This window comes from Eutrema salsugineum, unplaced genomic scaffold (genome assembly GCF_000478725.1).
Source record: "Eutrema salsugineum unplaced genomic scaffold, Eutsalg1_0 scaffold_16, whole genome shotgun sequence".
Taxonomy (NCBI): Eukaryota; Viridiplantae; Streptophyta; class Magnoliopsida; order Brassicales; family Brassicaceae; genus Eutrema; species Eutrema salsugineum.
Window position 1 is genome coordinate 1,308,238 of NW_006256858.1, and position 19,327 is coordinate 1,327,564.

Genomic DNA, 19,327 nt, shown 5'->3' on the forward strand with positions numbered 1-19,327 from the left:
TTTTTTTGGAACGTTCTGGTATATGGTAATTGTTACTAATTAACACACACTTTGGGGTTACGGAGAGAAGATGCTACATCATAAGCTTAAATTTATAAAGTTTCCACATTCGTCTGTTCGAATAAATATTCAGTTTCCTTGTTAGTTTATTACTTGTTATAGTGTCTAGCTGATTCCCCAAGGTCGTATTTTTACTTGGACAAGGGGCAAAGCGAAAAAATAAACCTTTTGGTCGTCTGCAAAAGGCGTGCAACGCGACGTTTTAACGGTTTCTGATTTGTTTAGATCGGACGGCTATAACCAGATCCCAATACTTCTGATCCGACGGCTGTAATCTAACATGAACATTTTTTTTTTTTCCTTTCCCGTTATATATATATCAAGCTAAAGAGCATAGGAAACATCGTTCTAATCCGGGAAATTTCAGTGTGAATCAAAGCTACGACGAGCGTTCTTCAGCAACATCTTCGTCTCTCTTTCTCCAAGATCTAATCGACTATGGCCACTATCACACTTGTGAAAGCTAGACAGATCTTCGACAGCCGTGGAAACCCCACCGTCGAGGTTTGTTTTCTTCTTCTTCGCTTCCGATGAGTTTCACTGTTTGAGGTCGAATTTTTATTGTAATCGATTTTCTCGCTGATTGGGTTCTGTTCTATCTCCGATGATCTGTACGACGGATCGGAATTAGCCCGATCTTTTAAATTAGAATCTCCCTACTTGGTTGCTCGAATCACTGTCCGATCGTCTTTTCACTGATCGATTTGAGAGCAGAACGAGGACTAAATGATTTTTCTGATTTTATCATCGGGTTTTAGGTCGATATCCACACATCCACCGGCGTGAAGGTCACAGCTGCCGTTCCAAGTGGAGCTTCCACTGGTATGCCACTTTTGAGAAACTCGTCGTGTTTGTGTTTTATTCTTTCTAGATAGTTTTGTTTTTCCCACCAGATAATTTCTCTGTAGCTTATGTTATTCGTTTTTTTGGGTTATATGGATATGTGAATGTGTGGTTAGATTAAACCTTAACTAGTTGTAAACTTGCCATAGGAGTCTATGAGGCCCTTGAGCTGAGGGATGGAGGATCTGACTATCTTGGCAAAGGTGTCTCAAAGGTGAGTTTGTGTGTTGTGGTTCTTGTTATGAAATGTTGTCCGAATGAGACTTTTCTCGTTTAACAAATGTTTTCTTATTGATGTTTATAGGCTGTTGGAAATGTTAACTCAATCATTGGCCCAGCATTGATTGGCAAGGTGACGCACTTGTTAAACCCTCTCTGCATTACATCAAACGTTTCTACATGTTTTGGATCACCTGCTTAAAATTTTTGTTTTTTTTTTGTTTTGCTTGTTTCAGGACCCTACCCAGCAGACTGCTATTGACAACTTCATGGTTCACGAACTTGATGGTACCCAAAATGAGTGGGGCTGGTGCAAGCAAAAGGTGCTTTAGAATACTTCTTGTTTGTGCATTCTCTTGAGACTGGCGATGATGTTAATAAGCTTGCTTCCTGTGTTTGTTTACAGCTTGGAGCCAATGCTATTCTTGCTGTCTCTCTTGCTGTTTGCAAAGCTGGCGCTGTTGTCAGTGGAATTCCTCTCTACAAGGTTTTATGATCTTGTACTTATAAGTTATAACTCGTCTTTTCTAGTTCTTAGCACTTTATCTAACTCCTTTGCTTTGCTACTTATCTTGTTGCAGCACATTGCGAATCTTGCTGGTAACCCCAAGTTGGTGCTACCAGTTCCTGCCTTCAATGTCATCAACGGTGGATCACATGCAGGAAACAAGCTTGCAATGCAGGTATGAACTAGTTTGATTCTATTTCTTTTACGTATATAACGAAAAGACTCTCTAGTTCTTAAAATTTCGGACATGCAACTGGTGTTTGCAGGAGTTCATGATTCTCCCTGTTGGAGCTTCATCTTTCAAGGAAGCCATGAAAATGGGTGTGGAAGTTTACCACAACTTGAAGGTAAATCTCGACTCATTTTGGTCTTTGAGGTCTTCATATTATGATTAATAATGATTAAAGAACTATTAAATGTATAATAACGTGTATTTCCTCATTACTCCTGTAACTTACTGATAATAAATTGATTGATTCTTCCGGTTTAACATTTATGCTCACGCATTTTCTTTATCTGACAAATTCATCCTTCTTGTTCTCATGTGAATTTCAGTCTGTGATTAAGAAGAAGTACGGTCAGGATGCAACAAACGTTGGTGATGAAGGTGGCTTCGCACCAAATATTCAGGAGAACAAGGAAGGTCTTGAATTGCTCAAGACTGCCATCGAGAAGGCGGGATACACTGGCAAGGTCTGTCTCTTACCCGTAATTAGACTAGTGTACATGTCGTTGTAATCTATCCATAGGCAGAGAAACTAACGGGTTTCAGTCATAATCTTGTAGGTTGTCATTGGAATGGATGTCGCTGCATCTGAGTTCTACTCGTCAGACAAGACCTACGACTTGAACTTCAAAGAAGAGGTAAATTAGCCTTTTTGCTTAAAAAAATTCTAAACCGGCTGGAGAAAGAAGTCAATAACAATGAATTTGGGTATTTGCAGAACAACAATGGTTCTGAGAAGATTTCTGGAGAAGCTCTCAAGGACCTCTACAAATCATTTGTTGCTGAGTACCCAATTGTATCCATTGAAGACCCATTTGACCAAGACGACTGGGAGCACTATGCTAAAATGACCGGCGAGTGTGGCGAGAAAGTTCAGATTGTCGGTGATGATCTGTTAGTCACCAACCCCAAGGTCTGCCATTGTTAAACAAGTGTTAGCCTTTCAACTTTCTCTCTTTCTCTCTCAAAGCTGTTATATCTCTAACACTCTTTTGTATGCAGAGGGTTGCCAAGGCGATCAGTGAAAAGTCTTGCAATGCTCTTCTTTTGAAGGTAAACATCTTTACTGGTTATGCGTCATTTTGAAGTCCTTGAAATAGTGTTAAATATAAATCCCTGGTGAATGTATGAACAGGTTAACCAAATCGGATCTGTAACTGAGAGTATTGAGGCGGTTAAGATGTCAAAGAGAGCTGGTTGGGGAGTGATGGCTAGCCACCGTAGTGGAGAAACCGAGGACACCTTCATTGCCGATTTATCTGTCGGTTTGTCAACCGTAAGTCAAAACCCCTTAGCAGTTCAAACTTTCCCTGCAAGAAATTTCTTGTCGTGTCTTGTCCAAATCAAATTAAATCATGATATTGATGAGTCTCTGGGAATTGTTGTTTATATCTTAACAGGGTCAAATCAAGACCGGAGCTCCTTGCAGATCAGAGCGTCTTGCCAAATACAACCAGGTTCGGAAACAAGATGTGTTTTGTGTTTGATTGATAGAATTTCAAAGTAGATATCCGTTAGACTGATGCTCGTAATGTTGGTGATATAATGAATAGCTATTGCGAATTGAGGAGGAGCTTGGAGCAGAGGCAGTGTATGCAGGAGCCAACTTCCGCACCCCAGTCGAGCCTTACTAGAGAGACTCTAACACAGAGCTGAGTTTGATTAATGTTTGAGGCTTTGAAGGTCAAATAAAGGGATTTTGTTTTCATTTGTTTTCAGCTGAGTCGGTTCTTGTTTTTGGTAGAGAACATTGTGTTTGGATATCATGTGGGTGCACGAGACGAGCTATGCCTTTTCAAAGGACAATAGCCCTACTTTTATTATTATATTACCTTTTCTTGTTTTGTTATCTCGTGATATTCCATATCCAAGAGGGGATCTTCTTAATCAATCACCTACCACTTTTCGTGGACCAATCGTAAAATTCAAGTGGCGTACAAAGTGTGTCAGTCAGGTTGAAAACAACGTTTGGATATCGATTTGCTCCAAGCTGTCTCCTTCAAAAATTTAGCCACATAACTCGAAATCTACATCTTCAAACTAATAATAAGAACAAAAAAAACGTATCTCGATCTTTCCTAAAAGAATAGATAAATAAATGTAAGAATGCAGGCTGTGGGGTTCGAACCCACGCGCACTTATGTGCAGAAGAACTTAAGTCTTCCCCCTTAACCTCTCGGGCAAACCTGCGCTTCTGTTAACTTAGCTCATCTGTAGAATATGTAGTTATCATAATTCATTTCGACATTCGCGATGACAACATCAAACCACATCACAAATCCTATTCAATATCGAAAAGCTCATGCCTCAAAATATATAACACAAACAACCACAAATTTCCATTTTCTAAATAAGTTCCTCTTTCTAACTCACATCCACACAACAATCTCGTTGGGTAAGGTAACAACAGTTCGACACAGTCAACAACAATACATTTACAAGAATGAAGCAAGCTATCCCATAATAGATCAAATATCAAAAACTGCAGTGCAACAACATTCCCTGGTTTTATTTTTCTCGGTTTCAGAGGTTTTACATAAACTCTGTCAAATCTAATCTTCTCTTCTGAACAGAGGGTATTTTCCCCTTTAATTAAATTTCATAAGGAAATAAAGTTTTCTTTTTTGCATCCGCAAAACATGTAAACCCAAAGAGACAAATTGTATTGAAACTTACCCAAAAAAATATAATTTTTTTCCCTCCCAATCAGTAAAAATCACATCTTTGAGCGTTTCAAGTAAACAACAACGGCTACGCTCGTTAGAACAAGAGCTCCTGTAACCACAACACCACCGCGCCATGATACCCATCCGCCTCCTTCCGCTTTCTTGAGTTGACCCGTTTCAGAGCTCAAGCTCCTTGTTGTCTCTGTGAAGTCCAGATGCAGCCTCAACACCTTTTGTCCTGTAGACCTAGCAAGAGTAACAGCACCAACCAAATCGCTATCCGATGTAATCAACACCTTATCGCCTTCATCATCTTCATATATAATCTGAGGCCGTTGCTCCTTATCGTTGTTGTCACTACCACCAATTCTCTGCATCACAATACCCATCAGCTCGTCGAGGTTTTCAGCAGCGCAAGTAAAACGATGCACACGGCCCTTGAGATCTTCGAACTTGAAAGAAAACGAGTTCCCTAGTCCTAGAGATGGGTAAGAAGCGAGCTTCCCAATATCAGAGTGATGCATCATCGCCGACATTTCGCTTTGAGTGTCGGAATCATCAGGTGGTTCTAACGCAAGAGCTGAGTCCCAGAACTTCTGCATCATCGTGTTTGCCATGTCGTTCACAGCTCCAGAGCTGTTCTCGACCATTGAGATAGCTGCGTGAGTTATCTGAAGAACATCTACACAAGCTGCAGCTGATCCGTCTTTGTCTAGAATCGGAAGATGTAGAAACTTGCCGTCATGCATTATATGCAAAGCGTCAAGAATCGTCGTCTCGAGGGAAGCACATTCTGGATTAGGTGTCATTACCTTCTCCACAAGAGTCGTTTCAGGAGATAGATTCTGCGCAACCACTCTCATCAGAATGTCCTTTGAAGTTAAGATCCCTTGGATTTTGCTCCCCATGGAGATAATCACAGAGTTAACTCGTAAATCTCGCATCTTTTTTGCAGCAACATAGACAGGATCTGATGGTGATACAAGCGCAACTTTTGAATTCTCAGTGATTATCGTAGACAAAGCTGGCTTAAACATTCTCTCCCTTAAAGTTTCGATGAAAGCATACGGAGCAGAGTATCCAGCTCCCCATTGCTTCTCCACACCTTCCACTGCAGCTGCTAAAGCACTGCCTTGCTCAGCAGCTTTCTCCATCCTAGAAATGGCGTCGTATAGACACTTTGTGATATCCAACAAAGCAATGACTTCGCCGTTCTCCACAACAGGCAAGTGTCTGAATTTCCCTTGAACCATCTTCTGAAGAGCCTCTATCGCCAACGAATCAGACGTGACGAAGATAGGATTCCTTGTCATGACCTTGGAGACAAGAGTTTGATCAGGTCTTAACCCTTCTGCGATCACTCTCGTAGCTACATCTTTGTCGGTGCAGATCCCGGAGAGAAGAGCGCTTGAATCAGTCAAGAGAACCGCATCGACACGTCGAGCAGCCATTCTTCGACAAGCGTCAAAGACAGTGGTTCCTTCAGGGATAGTGAGAGCTTTCGATAAACGAAGCTTCTTGACTGTTCTCTCAACGTTGGAAGGAGGTTGAGAAGGAGGTGAATTGGGTTTGGAGGTGTTGCCATTGACGATGCTTCCGTTTTCTGATTGGAGAGTTTTCTTGGAGGCCGGTGGTCCTCGCCGTACAGAAGAAGTGCTCCTCCGCGAAGAAGTCCCCGTCGCCTGAGTACTCATATCGATTCGATCAATCAAAAGGGTTTCTTTCAGATCCTGAATCTGAGAAAGGATAGAGCTTTAGAGGTTCAGAAATCAAAATTTCACCAATCAATTCAAATGCTAACACATCTGAATAAAGCCCAATTTATATCACGATGCATTAAGGACGATTTGCTCAGAGAATCAACACAGAGAGGAGAAAAGGATTGGGATTTATGGGAAATGAAGATGAGCAATAGAAGAAAGGAGAAAACTTGAAACCCTAGAATTTGAGTAAGAAGAGAGGGATTAGTGTTTTTTTACCTTGTTCCAGTTCCACCTGCTCGAGCACTAAGAACAATTGTCTTTAGCTATTTTATCGGATTTTTCTTCTTCCGCGTATGTGTGGTGGTTCGCCACCCTCTTCTACTTGATTTTTTAATTTTGTTGAAAACATAAATTATATAAGAAAATCTAAAATTGAATAAATTTCCATACAAAAGAAACGAAAAAACAAATCCGGTCAACGAAAAGAACAAAGCAGAAAATCAAATTTTGGCTGTAAATGTATGAACTTCCCTTCCTTTTTTAAATTGAAAAAAATATTTAAAACGGTTAAATGACTTAATGGCTATAAAAATACAAATTTAGCATCAAATGACAAAAATATATTGACAAAATCATAGGTTGCTTTGCGTCTGGTCAACTGACAAAATTATATTACTTCATTTAGCAATTCAAGGCTTTGGTACGACACAGTGTTTAGTTTATGATTTTTTCGTATGAAATTAAGAGTTTAAGGGCTGTTTTGCAAATGTTCCCTAACTAAAACAAGTGAACTCATCAGAGTCCACGAGCTTCCCACTAAAAAATTGAAATGGTTTCGTCTGGCATCTGAATTAAACAAAGCGAGAGGCGATACAGTTGATTCGAATGCTTCATCGTCTACTTTGAATCCCCTGTGCTAATGCTAGATATGGATCTCCGTCTTCTTCTACAGTCTCTCACTCCCTCATCGCAATCTGTGAGCTCTCTCTCTCTAGCTTTGATCCAGTGTCGCAATTTGTTCTTGCGATTTTTAGTCTTCTTCTGATCAGTTCGTCTTCTGGGTTTCTCAATTAAATTCCGAGATTTTAGGTTTATGTGCTGGTGTTTTACTTCGTTTACTTGGCCGTTGCTGGAGAAATTCTTCCCGGAAAAGTTATTCGCGGCGTACTTTTACCAGATGGCTCCCAGCTTCGTTACCGATGCAATGGTGATCTGATTTAGTCTCTATCTAAATTCATGATAAATTATGTGAGCTCGAAAATTTATTTACCATTAATTTTGTTAAATTTTCAGGTCTATTCGCACTAACATTACTGGTCGCTATTTTGGGAATCTGTGCAAAACTCGGCATTGTATCACCTCTTGTAAGCGTAGTACCATTTTGTGATCATCAATACCAATATTAAGATATGCAACTGTGTTTATATGAAACCGTATTAGGATACTTTTTGGTAAAACGAGAGTTTAGGTTGCTATTGCATTAAAATACTCTTCGTGATGTTTGCAGGTGGTCGCTGATAGAGGGCTTGAGCTACTCTCAGCTACTTTTATCTTCTGTGTTTTGGTAAGATTGAGATTGTCTTGAAATTAGTCTTATTAGTGCCTTAGAACTTTGCTTTTGTGGTGAAGTTTTTAATCTCCATGACTTCTCTTAATATTTAGGTGACATTAGCATTGTATGTTACTGGTCGCAGTTCCTCGGATAAGAGTTCTTCCCTTAAGCCTCATGTCTCCGGAAATCTTGTACATGACTGGTACTAGCATAATACATGTGTACATCTACTCATTTCTTATCCCATAAACCGCTGTATTATAGTTATATATATAACTCCTGGTAGAGCGAAAGTCAGAAAATAATCCACATAATCTGGTACAATATAGAATATGAAACAACGATGTAGACAATATGGTTTTAAAGAACCTTGTAGAGTCATGAGTAATTCTTCCAGAATGGTTGTAGGCTTGTAGCTTCCTTTATAATCTTATCAACAGAAATGAGCCAGTGACTTTAGCTTTAGCTCTGGTTTATGTCTTTCACTTGCTTTTTCAAACAACTGCTTTGATTTTCTTACTCATCTTGTTTGTTTCATGTGATAGGTGGTTTGGGATTCAGCTGAATCCTCAGTTTTTGGGCATCGATCTTAAGTAATCAGTTTTTCCGTATTTTTCTTCTATTTGTAAGCTCGGGCAGCATCACTGCTTCAGTTTGCTTAGTAAACATATCGAGTAGCAATTTTATAATACAGTTTGAAGTTATGCATATTTATAATGATGGGAATTATTACTTGTGTAGGTTTTTCTTTGTCAGAGCCGGGATGATGGGATGGCTGCTTATCAATCTCTCTATTCTGGCAAAAAGTGCGCAGGATGGTTCCTTGAGTCAGTCGATGATTCTTTACCAGATCTTCTGTGCGGTACATTTGGGTTTACTTACAACTCCTGTTTCTTGAAGTTCTCTGATCATCCCATTTTCGTTAGTTTTGATTAACTTTGTAATTGCAGTTATATATATTGGACTACTTTGTTCATGAAGAATACATGACCTCTACGTAAGTTCATGGCATCTTGAGCAGACATATGTTTATTACCAAAATATGACCATGTCCATCAGTCTCAACGATTTTGGTCTTTCTAAGTACTGTTTGTCGATTTTGATTTTATATTTTTTCAGGTGGGACATAATTGCAGAGAGGTTAGGCTTCATGCTGGTGTTTGGAGATCTCCTGTGGATTCCTTTCACTTTTAGCATTCAGGCATGTAACTATGAGCTTAAACACAATCAGGACTTACTTAAATTCATCTTATAGATAATATCTTCTTAGCATGTAACAGTTGTTATCGGAAAAAAATATTGTTTTTGAATGCTTGATCACTATGTGACTGGATTGTCTGCTCTTGGTACAGGGCTGGTGGCTTTTGAACAACAAAGTAGAGCTAACAGTTCCTGCTATTGTAGCCAATTGCTTTGTGTTCTTGATAGGGTAAGTTCTGAGTCATTGTGTTATTTTACAGTTTTAAAGAAACTAAACTTAAAAACCCACAAGTTTTTCTTTTTTGGCAGGTACATGGTTTTTCGAGGGGCTAACAAACAAAAACATATCTTTAAAAAGAACCCTAAAACCCCTATATGGGGTAAGCCTCCAGTGGTCGTTGGAGGAAAGTTGCTGGCTTCAGGCTATTGGTACGATCTTTTTTCCATTTTTTTTCTGTAGTTTCTTTGCTTGGTTTCGCCGTCTCTATCTTTGACTGTACATCTGTTGATTGTGGTGAACAATGCTACATTTCGATTACTTAGATGCTGTTTTTAAACATTACAGGGGAATCGCAAGGCACTGTAATTACCTTGGCGACTTGATGCTTGCTCTGTCCTTCAGTTTGCCCTGTGGAATAAGGTAACTTGTTGTGCTTGAGTTCATCTTACAACTACTAAAGTCATGAAGAAATCAATACCAATATCAAAACTTTTCTAAGTCAAGAGTTCCAAATACCGATTTGGCTAAGATTTAGATGTTGACCTGAAAACTGAGAATTTGATTGGTAGTGTCTGAGATTCTCTATCTTTAAGACCACCATTTGAACATTACATATCTTTTCAAGTTCATTGTCTGATCACTTAGACAATACTAATCAGGGCTTTTTGTATTATGTTGTCTTGTGTACTCTCAGTTCTCCAGTTCCATATTTCTACCCGATATACCTCCTGATACTGTTAATATGGAGAGAACGAAGAGACGAGGTTCGATGTGCAGAGAAGTACAAGGAGATCTGGGCTGAGTATCTTAGACTTGTCCCCTATAGAATCCTTCCTTACGTCTATTAACTCTGCCAAGTCTTTAAGATTCGTTCTCTCGTGTCTTTCTTTCATATTCTTGTTTCAATGTGAAATTATAAAGGTTTCACTATGGCTTTTAGCAATGTTTAGATTGATGCTTTGATGAACACGTTTGAGAATTCCACTTTTATTATCTGGCATGGAAATCAAAATGTTCCGAACCTCCTTAAAACTAGCTTCATTTTGTTGTAACTAGCATGGAACATGTTTAAACAATTATATCATCAAATGTCTTATTTTTCATACTTCATTTGTCTATTTCAATGTCGGAGCGTACCACAGATTATTCCATCCAACTATCCAAGCGACAACTTCAAGATATCACTTTGACAAATACGACACAATCAGACGTTTTGGACAACTTATCTTCAAACACAGATGTAAATTCAACTCAATAATTTTTCTATACGAAGACATAATATACTGTATATATATACACATACAGTAATGTAAAGGACTAAATGTTATTGTCCACGTTTATATTTTTTTTAAAAAATGTCATTGTCCACTACATCAGATATGATGTAAATGTCAATATAATATTATATTCAAGGAAATGGAACACTACTAATAGACGAACAAATGTGTATGTATGTTCATGCAAGGAGCCAAGGACATTATTGATGCATATTGCATACCAAAAGGCAAAAAATAATAATAATAAGAATGGAGGAGTATTCTTTTTAAGGTCATCAAGAACATTTTTGTTTTGTCAGACATTAACGGAATTTAAGAAATGGACAAAAAGGCTAAAAAGTTTATTTTACCATCTAATCGACTTGGAAACAGACCGTAGACATCTGTCAATTTTTACATATCTTTTTATATACTGTAAATATTTCTAAATTCTATATTTCTTTGGTGGATTTTTATTTCCTTTGCTTTCCTATTTTCTATTTTAACCATCCTTTTCTTAAATACCATAACAATATTTGTTTCCATTTATGATCATATTTTACTTTTAGTAAATCCTATAAATTTGTTTTCAATTGTATAAACATCAAGGTCTAATAATAAGGTGAATACTAACTACTACATGTCAAAATCATGTAGTTCAAAAAATGTCTAAACCAAGTAAATTATTATAATTAGAGATGTATCGGTTTACGAATATTTGCAGGTAAAAATCCCAAAAGAAAAAAACAAAAATCCCATAAAAAAATCATAAGGACACATTTACTCAAGAAAAAAATGGAAAAGTTTCCATAGTGTACGTCGTGTCGGTAGAAAGCATTCAAGCAAAAAGACTTTGATGGGTTGATGATTCATGGCTTTCAAGAGTTGCAGTTATTTTCCATTTTTCTTTTTGTTTATGTGTCTATATCTCTACATCTCAGATCTAATTATTTATGTTTGGAGATCTCGAAGTCACATTTTTATGTGAATCTAGCATTTTTAATAAGAATATTCTATTGATGTCGTAGTCAAACTGTCAAAGTGTTCATTATGAGAAATAAAGAAATTCTATAATCATAATTATTGAAAATTTTATATTAGACAAACTAAATTATAATTTGCTTGGAGGTTTGAGCCGGCGGAGGTTTGAGCCCTGGTGCGGCCGAATTCATGCTTTTCCTTAATTAGTTCGAAAGTGACAAAGTTACCCTTCTCCAACTCCGTTTCTTATTTACATTTTAGAAGGGGTAGAACCGAGAATAGCCAAAACTGCCAACAAAACCACGTGAGATCCAACGGCTGAAGAGCTGTTTCTTGGAGAACATGCCACAGATCTAACCCTTCATTTACTTTTTTCACCAACCAATAAACTCTCAGCCTCAGCTATAAAAACCAAAGCCTTTTCCTCTACTGGTCCACCTGCTTCGTCTCTCGTCTTCCTTCTTCCGCATCGTTCTCTCTCAATTTCTCGATCTTTCCGTCAAAAACCATGTCTGCCTTCACCAGCAAATTCGCCGGTAAAATATCTCTCCCTATATCTCTTCCTCGAATCCGTTTATCTCATCGTTCGCAGCTTACATGTATTCAATTCGTTTATTGTGTGTATTCCTCCTGAAATCGTTAGATCTGTTGTTTTGCTTCTTGTTCGCGTAATTATCTGTCTAGATCTGACTAGTTTGCTTCTTCTGGGATTTGAATTAGATCTGTTGACGATTTCTATGGTTAAAAACTATCGTAGATCTGATTCAGTGTTCAAAATCAGTTTTAGACTCGTATGGTGTTTTCTCTGATCAATCTGTCATAGTAAAGTAAACGGATCTAATCAATTGTATTCACGATCGATTGGTTTTGTCAGTAATTTCGTAATAATTTATACGTTTGAAACCTTGGCAGATGAGCTGATCGCTAATGCTGCCTACATCGGCACACCCGGAAAGGGTATTCTCGCCGCCGATGAATCCACCGGCACAATCGGAAAGCGTCTCGCGAGCATCAACGTCGAGAACGTTGAGACCAACAGACGTGCTCTCCGTGAGCTTCTCTTCACCGCTCCTGGTGCTCTCCCTTGCCTTAGCGGTGTCATCCTCTTCGAGGAAACTCTTTACCAGAAGAGTTCCGATGGTACGAATTCAAATCGTTATTTTTGTCCATGTAATTCACTGTATGTGTATGTCGAGATTTCTGATTTGATTGTGTTTACGCAGGCAAGCTATTCGTTGATATCTTGAAGGAAGGAGGAGTTCTTCCAGGTATCAAAGTTGACAAGGGTACCGTCGAGCTAGCCGGAACCAACGGTGAGACCACCACTCAAGGTCTTGACGGTCTCGGCGACCGTTGCAAGAAGTACTACGAGGCTGGTGCTCGTTTCGCCAAGTGGCGTGCAGTCCTCAAGATCGGCGAGAACGAGCCATCAGAGCTTTCCATCCACGAGAACGCCTACGGATTAGCCAGATACGCTGTTATCTGCCAAGAGAACGGTCTTGTGCCCATCGTTGAGCCAGAGATCCTCGTTGACGGATCCCATGACATCCACAAGTGTGCTGCTGTGACCGAGCGTGTCCTTGCAGCTTGCTACAAGGCTCTTAGCGACCACCACGTCTTGCTTGAAGGAACTCTCTTGAAGCCTAACATGGTCACGCCTGGTTCAGACAGTCCCAAGGTTGCACCAGAAGTCATAGCTGAGCACACCGTCCGTGCCCTTCAGAGAACCGTCCCAGCAGCTGTCCCAGCCATTGTGTTCTTGTCCGGTGGACAGAGTGAGGAGGAAGCAACCAAGAACTTGAACGCGATGAACCAGTTGAAGACGAAGAAGCCATGGTCGTTGTCTTTCTCGTTCGGGCGTGCGTTGCAACAGAGCACATTGAAGACATGGGCAGGGAAAGAGGAGAACGTCAAGGCCGCTCAAGAGGCTTTGTATGTGAGGTGCAAGGCTAACTCTGAAGCCACGCTTGGGACTTACAAAGGTGATGCTAAGCTTGGTGATGGAGCTGCTGAGAGCCTTCACGTGAAGGATTACAAGTACTGAGAGAATCGTCGTCGTCAATGGTTTCTGTTGTGACGTCATCATCGCCCTCGATGTATTTCTAAGGGTTTTTACTCTCTCTTTTTTTTCTTTTGACATTATCGGAGTAACGAATGCTTTTTTGTTTGTTTTCAGTTTCTTTTCGATTTGTGTTTTGATTTCGGCAGGGCCGAGTCTATGTTATGGATTGAGAAACTAGTTTTAATAAAACTCTTGAAAGTTTATTTTTTCCAAAATAGATTATATTTTGATTTGAAGCTCACACTTAAAAAGGAAATGAAATATTTAAAAAAATATAATTAATATTGCTTGTTATATAAATTTTCATGCTTAGGGACAGCCCATCAACCATTTGATTGGGCCATAAATTTAAAATTAATTTGAAGGTCATTTTATTTAATAATTGGTTTAAATGGTCTAAAAAAAATGTATCATGTAACCGAACCAATATTCCAATAACCGAACAACGTCTTTGGTAAGACCGTGTTGAGTGTTTTTTTTTTCTAAACATATATAAGTTCAGTAGTTCACTGTCCTCAAATGCATTCTCCGATGAAAGCGTCAAAAGCCCACCTGTATAGATGCCAGTGCCTGTAATGAGATGAACAACGACTAATGTAGAATTAGATAGGTATCGTTTATATGCAATTTTGGCGTTAAAAGTATTATGTGATTCGCTAATTACTCTTATGATATGATGGGCCTCATAATGGGCCTACTTTTTAAATGGTGTTTTTCAAGTGGTTATCCACCAAATATCATTAAAGCAGTTGCTTTCCAGATCATATTAGACAAAATAGTTTGGTGATATATAGATTAGCACATTGCTTTGTCTGTTCTAATTTACTATTCATTAAAAGAAAAAGGGAACTGGTAGATAAGATTACATGTTCGATTTGGTTAGCTATAGACTAATTGGTGTAGATTAGCTATGTGTTCTACTTTAGATCAATTATTGATATTAATCTAATAAAACTAAACAATTAGTAAAAATAAGTAATGATTGTATATTAATATGTGTAAAAAATCCAAAACATAGATCTTTTAAACACAGAGTATCTTAAGCGTTTGAGTTTGAAAACAAATAATTGGGAAATGTTCAAATCCGAATTTTGTTGCGTCTATTGCGAGTCAAGCAAAGAAATCATAATGTACTTTGGAAGGAAGTCTTTTCAATTTCAAAAACACAAGCTCGTCGGCGAGAGGGTAGTTTTCCAAAAAGTGAAAAAGCTAAAAATAGTTGGGGGGAAAAGAAATTAAAATAAAGCTAAAATTTTAAAATAAATAAAACAATATTTTAGAACAAAAGAAAGATAATTCAAACTTACAAACCCTTTAGCATTCAGTAGCCTAAGCATTATCCCATATCCCTTCCCTAATTTGGTTAATCAAAAACATAAACACCCATCATAATTTTACAAATCAACCCACAATCCATTTAAAAAAACTAAAACACCCATAAACTAAAAAAACCACACGAATTTCACATCTTCCAAAGTGAAAAATAAATTAAAAAATTACAATAAATAGAACCATAACCCTAAGCCCAATTAGTTCTTGACTGGCTGGTCTCTTTGACTTTGAGATTGAATCACTCAGTTTCTATGCTCTTGCTAAGCTCCTCCAGCTTCTTCAACCTCAGCTTCTCGCTTTCTCCAACCAACTGTCCCATCTCCCCAGGGAGAAGTTTTAGAAAACGAAAACAAACCAACACGGTCAATGTATATTCAGCGCAAAAAAAACTCGGTTTTGTTCTATTGATTCAGTAAAAATTAGAACCGAGAATTCGAAACTAACCTCCATTAGCTTGGTGATCAGCTGAACTTTCTCGCGGTTCTTCTCGTTGAATGTATCCAGTGCTTCTTTGTATTCCCTTTCCTGTTTATGTCATCACACAAACAAAAAACATGAGTTTCAGGTTTTGTTCAGCAAATGGCATAACAAGTCTTAAAATATTGACTATCGTTAACCCAAATCTTGCAAAATCAAACCTTTTGTCAACATCATAACAACCCAAAACCTTTTTAGTTGACATCTGAGAGTTGCATTTGGAGTTTGAGTTCGGGTTTGGTAAAGTCAAAAACTTTTTATAGCAAACAGTCATGAGAAATATTTATTACCGGTAATCAATAGCAACTGCTCTCGAAAAATATTTACCTTCTTTTGAACTGTAGCGCCTAGCGGTTTGAGTTCTTTGTTGACGCTATCAATCTTCTTACGCACCCAAGAAACTTCCTTCCTCATGGGATCAGCCATAGTTTCAAGCTCCTGAAACAAAAGCATGATCATTTCCGCAAAGTTAAACCTTTTCCTGAGAACAAAACTTGTGAACTCAACAAGAAGAAGCAAATGTTCATGTCCAAATCATAGAGATCTCCGGCGTTTCAAGTGTAATCGTAGCTTTCACTTGATTGTGTAATCTAATCACCAGAAACTTTCAAAACCCATTTAATAATCAACAAATTGAGTGCATGCAGAATCATTAGCTTAAATTATAATCAGAAGATGAGATCATGACCCAAATTAGATTCCAAGCTTAACCATTTCTGTTAGAGATTATACTTTGAAGTTTTCAAGTTTTAAAAAACATAAATTGTTCCACTTTACCATTCGACCCCCTGAGATCAGAATCAACAAGTTCACATCTTTAAAACCCTAATCCTCTAAAATCACAGAACAACAACGAATTTTGAATCACAACACACAAAGTAACACGAAGGTAAACGTGCATGAGTCTAATTTTCAAACCATTGAAATTGAGCTTCAAAATCTCAAACAAATTTCCCGGAAAATAGTTTGAGATCTTGGACTTTATTGAATTTTTTAAAAGCAAAATGAAAACAAACCTCGCGGATATGAGCGAGACGTCGGGTTTCTTCCTCGACTCGACCCAGCTGAGCCTTGACCCGTTCACGAACCTCCATTTTCCTCTTCTCGATCTCATCCTCTTTAGCCCTAAACGCAGAGAGAGCAGAGCGAGCCATCTCCTCGTCTTCTCTAGACATCTGACTGCTGAAGCTCAAGCTCACCATCGGCTGGTTCTGAGGCTGCGCTTCCTTCGTCTCCATCTTCGATTTCTCTTCCTTCTTCTTCTGTTGATTACTGTCACTGTTCTTCTTCTTCCTCAAGCCGCAGCAGGAACGCGATCGATGCAATTCCTCTGTGGAATTCCGGTGAGGTTCTTCGATTAACCCTATTTTTACTGATTTGGATTGAATCTAAGCAAAAAGCTTTTGTCTTTTAATGGCGGATGGGGTGTGGTGGATTTTGAGTTTTCTGAGTGGGTTTGTGTGTGGTAAAGCTCTCTTCTCTCACTGGCTCTTCTCTGTCCTCTTCTTCTCACTCTTTTATATTTTGTTTCCTTTCTCTTAATATCTTTTGTTTTATTTAATCGCTGTTTTACGTATCCGTTAAGATCGTAGCTCTCAAACAAATACTTTAATTACGTGTCCTTTGATGATTATTTTTCCCTTTTACATATATAGTTCTGTTTCAAACTAGACCTTTTTTAAAATATGTGGTGACTGGTGAGAACTTAGTCGTAATACTCGATTAGATAATCGCCTTGATCGAATCCTAAATACTTGGAGGTTTGGATATAGCTGCAAATATTCCGATTATAGTTTCAGATACTGATACGGATTTTTTTTAAAAAAAAAATTTATACTATTCAAAATATTATTAAATTGTAATAGTATTGCATATGTAATTTATTTTACATTTTATGATTATTGTTTTACGTATCCGCTTAGTTCGTAGTTCTCAAACAATACTTTTAATTGCGTTCTGATGATTATCTTACTCGTTCTCAAATCTATTTTGTTTCAAATTAAATTGATTTTTTTAAAAGATGCTGGAAAATTATCCGTACATCTATAGTAGATTAATCGCTTTGATCTATAGCCTATATATATTCGGAGATTTGGCGATAACTGTAGATATTTGCAGTTATACGGATACAGAATATATTGAACTTCAATAGTATATTATTAAATTGTTTTAATATTACAAAAAATTGGGGTATTAAAAAGTTTATTGAAATTTAGTTAAAAGAATTTTCGAAAAACAACCAGAATTATATTAAAAAAAAAACAGTTATGCCAAACACTTCTTTTTATATACTCCTATATGTGATTATGTAATTTGTTCAACGATTAAACAAAACCGTTATAAGATCTGGGATAATCACAAAAAAATGTTTTTATATTTCTCTTAGCTAAATGATTGGAAATGAAAAAAAATATATTCTAATATCTTTCTCGTCGATTTCTTTTTATCATATGAAGATTCTAACTATTGATTTTGTCGTGGTCTTTTGACATTAATATGTTGACGGTCAGTTTCAGGAATCATTTATTGTTTTCCTTCAGTTGTGTATCATTTATTGTTGTTAGTAAATGCAAAAGTTTGCCACTTGGCGTTCTCGAATTTTAAATGAAACCATCTTTCAAAAATAAAAAAGTTGACGGCTGTAAAGCTAAAGCCGAATGAAGATATTATAATGCAATTGGCCGTTTTTTAGCTTTTTTTTACACTTTCCTTACCACATAGTAATGTTAATTATTCTTTTAAATCTACCGAATTTCGAAAATTGGATAATATGATACTAAGAACTCTTTTCTTTTAACAAACTCTGTATTTTGCATCAAACTAGATTTGTATCCGCGCATACGCGCAAATTTTGTTTCACATAATATTTTTAAAAATATTGTTTGTGTTGATATATATTTATATATATAGTTAATTATAAGAATATGATAATTTGTTTGATTGTTTAGTATTAGGTTTTTTAAAAATAAATTCTTAGTAAAACAAATAACTTTTTTAAGGATTTGAAATATGGTAATTAGGAAAATTATTCTACTATTTTAGAAATCATAAACATGTTATAAGTAAAAAAGACGTAGATAAAAGTCATATTTTTTTGGTTGAATTGCTTGAAAACATATAATTACCTCTAATTTTTAATGTTCTCAAATTTATGACATGTACAATTGCTTTGATTCTGCAAGAACCACCTCATACTTTATATTTCACAATAAAATGCAGTTATAATAATATTATATTTGACCCATAAAAACCGCCAAATCTTTGAATGAAGATAACGCTATATTTTTACATTTTTTCATACAACAAGCTTCGAAAAAGTGTTTATGAAGAGGATAAACCGGAAGAAAAGTATCAAGTTAGTATAAAAAATTATTAAAAAGTTTTAGACAAATACGAAAAAGTTAAAAATGTTGTTTATTTATTTTTGTTAGGAATGTGAAAAACCTTAATATTAATGTAACTTAATAGTTATGAACATAAATATATATGAAATAAACATTAAATAGAATAGTTAAGTTAGAAATAGTGGTATTAATTAGTTTTTAATTTTTAATTTTAAAATTTATGATTTATTAATTAGTTGAAAGGACAGGTGTCCTCCATTGAAATGCTGATGTAGCAGCATGATGGAGAGAGTTCACCTAAAATCATATATATGATTTGATGGGTGGTAGCAGTGCTGTGCGAAAGTTTATGGGGACTTAAGACAAACTAAAAAAATGAGACATTTTTTCATTTAAAAAAAAGATTTTCTAATAAAAATATATTATAATTTTAAAATCATATAAAATATTCAAAAAATAAAATTTTAATCTAAAAAACTAATTAAGACATAATCTTTTTTATTTCTTTTTCAATAAACTCTTTCACCAAACTTTCATAATCGAGGTCTTTAACTAATTCTCTTTCTATAGATATGTTAGTTAGGTCATTCAATCGTTCTTGTGACATAGTTGATCACAACTAAGATTTTATCAACTTCAACTTTAAAAAACTTTTTTCAGCCAAAACAACTGAAACTA

At 36.7% G+C, this 19,327-nt stretch overlaps 5 protein-coding genes and 1 non-coding gene across 8 annotated transcripts; 3 read left to right on the forward strand and 3 right to left on the reverse strand.

The window, feature by feature from the left end:
- Window positions 1-405: 405 nt before the first annotated feature.
- On the forward strand, window positions 406-3,768 carry LOC18021680 (bifunctional enolase 2/transcriptional activator). Its single transcript, XM_006403683.2, has 15 exons — window positions 406-564; window positions 819-882; window positions 1,053-1,117; window positions 1,208-1,255; window positions 1,359-1,445; window positions 1,529-1,609; window positions 1,704-1,805; window positions 1,897-1,977; window positions 2,186-2,323; window positions 2,417-2,494; window positions 2,575-2,769; window positions 2,859-2,909; window positions 2,992-3,132; window positions 3,257-3,313; window positions 3,410-3,768. Exons 1-15 carry the CDS (start codon window positions 499-501, stop codon window positions 3,488-3,490), a joined length of 1,335 nt encoding a protein of 444 aa, XP_006403746.1. The 5' UTR covers window positions 406-498; the 3' UTR covers window positions 3,491-3,768.
- A 195-nt stretch (window positions 3,769-3,963) lies between these two features.
- Window positions 3,964-4,046, reverse strand: TRNAL-UAA. Its single transcript has one exon. It is a non-coding gene; the product is annotated as a tRNA-Leu (tRNA).
- A 443-nt stretch (window positions 4,047-4,489) lies between these two features.
- LOC18021681 (CBS domain-containing protein CBSCBSPB3) lies at window positions 4,490-6,756 on the reverse strand. Its single transcript, XM_006403684.2, has 2 exons — window positions 6,502-6,756; window positions 4,490-6,258 (listed from the first exon to the last, which is right to left on the reverse strand). The coding sequence occupies exon 2, from the start codon at window positions 6,214-6,216 to the stop codon at window positions 4,573-4,575; it is 1,644 nt and encodes a 547-aa protein (XP_006403747.1). The 5' UTR covers window positions 6,217-6,258; window positions 6,502-6,756; the 3' UTR covers window positions 4,490-4,572.
- A 288-nt stretch (window positions 6,757-7,044) lies between these two features.
- On the forward strand, window positions 7,045-10,255 carry LOC18021682 (delta(14)-sterol reductase). 2 transcript variants are annotated; one of them, XM_006403685.2, is made up of 13 exons: window positions 7,045-7,201; window positions 7,315-7,432; window positions 7,519-7,589; window positions 7,733-7,789; window positions 7,888-7,979; window positions 8,323-8,370; window positions 8,519-8,639; window positions 8,728-8,774; window positions 8,897-8,978; window positions 9,130-9,206; window positions 9,287-9,406; window positions 9,543-9,617; window positions 9,892-10,255. In XM_006403685.2, exons 1-13 carry the CDS (start codon window positions 7,145-7,147, stop codon window positions 10,043-10,045), a joined length of 1,119 nt encoding a protein of 372 aa, XP_006403748.1. In that variant the 5' UTR covers window positions 7,045-7,144; the 3' UTR covers window positions 10,046-10,255. The 2 variants fall into 2 exon arrangements, 1 of the variants encoding a protein (XP_006403748.1); XR_002900264.1 differs by lacking the exon at window positions 9,892-10,255 and having other exon boundaries at window positions 8,897-8,982.
- Window positions 10,256-11,760: 1,505 nt separating this feature from the next.
- LOC18021683 (fructose-bisphosphate aldolase 8, cytosolic) lies at window positions 11,761-13,711 on the forward strand. Its single transcript, XM_024157669.1, has 3 exons — window positions 11,761-11,970; window positions 12,347-12,574; window positions 12,658-13,711. The coding sequence occupies exons 1-3, from the start codon at window positions 11,943-11,945 to the stop codon at window positions 13,476-13,478; spliced, it is 1,077 nt and encodes a 358-aa protein (XP_024013437.1). The 5' UTR covers window positions 11,761-11,942; the 3' UTR covers window positions 13,479-13,711.
- A 1,045-nt stretch (window positions 13,712-14,756) lies between these two features.
- LOC18021684 (probable DNA double-strand break repair Rad50 ATPase) lies at window positions 14,757-16,814 on the reverse strand. 2 transcript variants are annotated; one of them, XM_006403687.2, is made up of 4 exons: window positions 16,322-16,814; window positions 15,633-15,743; window positions 15,273-15,353; window positions 14,757-15,138 (listed from the first exon to the last, which is right to left on the reverse strand). In XM_006403687.2, exons 1-4 carry the CDS (start codon window positions 16,541-16,543, stop codon window positions 15,067-15,069), a joined length of 486 nt encoding a protein of 161 aa, XP_006403750.1. In that variant the 5' UTR covers window positions 16,544-16,814; the 3' UTR covers window positions 14,757-15,066. The 2 variants fall into 2 exon arrangements, with proteins under 2 accessions (XP_006403750.1, XP_006403751.1); XM_006403688.2 differs by having other exon boundaries at window positions 14,790-15,147.
- Window positions 16,815-19,327: the final 2,513 nt, after the last annotated feature.

Bases quoted from the DNA above. Each gene is read 5' to 3' on its own strand.
- LOC18021681 (XM_006403684.2), bottom strand. From the start codon at position 6,216: ATGAGTACTCAGGCGACGGGGACTTCTTCGCGGAGGAGCACTTCTTCT.
- LOC18021684 (XM_006403688.2), bottom strand. From the start codon at position 16,543: ATGGAGACGAAGGAAGCGCAGCCTCAGAACCAGCCGATGGTGAGCTTG. The intron at 15,354-15,632 runs GTAAATATTTTT...TGACATAAACAG, and splicing joins GCGCTACAGTTCAAAAGAAG to GAAAGGGAATACAAAGAAGC. The intron at 15,148-15,272 runs GTTAGTTTCGAA...CTCCCTGGGGAG, and splicing joins TGATCACCAAGCTAATGGAG to ATGGGACAGTTGGTTGGAGA.
- LOC18021683 (XM_024157669.1), top strand. From the start codon at position 11,943: ATGTCTGCCTTCACCAGCAAATTCGCCG. The intron at 11,971-12,346 runs GTAAAATATCTC...AAACCTTGGCAG, and splicing joins CTTCACCAGCAAATTCGCCG to ATGAGCTGATCGCTAATGCT. The intron at 12,575-12,657 runs GTACGAATTCAA...GTGTTTACGCAG, and splicing joins TTACCAGAAGAGTTCCGATG to GCAAGCTATTCGTTGATATC.
- LOC18021682 (XM_006403685.2), top strand. From the start codon at position 7,145: ATGCTAGATATGGATCTCCGTCTTCTTCTACAGTCTCTCACTCCCTCA. The intron at 7,980-8,322 runs GTACTAGCATAA...TTCATGTGATAG, and splicing joins GGAAATCTTGTACATGACTG to GTGGTTTGGGATTCAGCTGA. The intron at 9,207-9,286 runs GTAAGTTCTGAG...CTTTTTTGGCAG, and splicing joins TGCTTTGTGTTCTTGATAGG to GTACATGGTTTTTCGAGGGG.
- LOC18021680 (XM_006403683.2), top strand. From the start codon at position 499: ATGGCCACTATCACACTTGTGAAAGCTAGACAGATCTTCGACAGCCGT. The intron at 1,256-1,358 runs GTGACGCACTTG...TGCTTGTTTCAG, and splicing joins GCCCAGCATTGATTGGCAAG to GACCCTACCCAGCAGACTGC. The intron at 3,314-3,409 runs GTTCGGAAACAA...TATAATGAATAG, and splicing joins GTCTTGCCAAATACAACCAG to CTATTGCGAATTGAGGAGGA.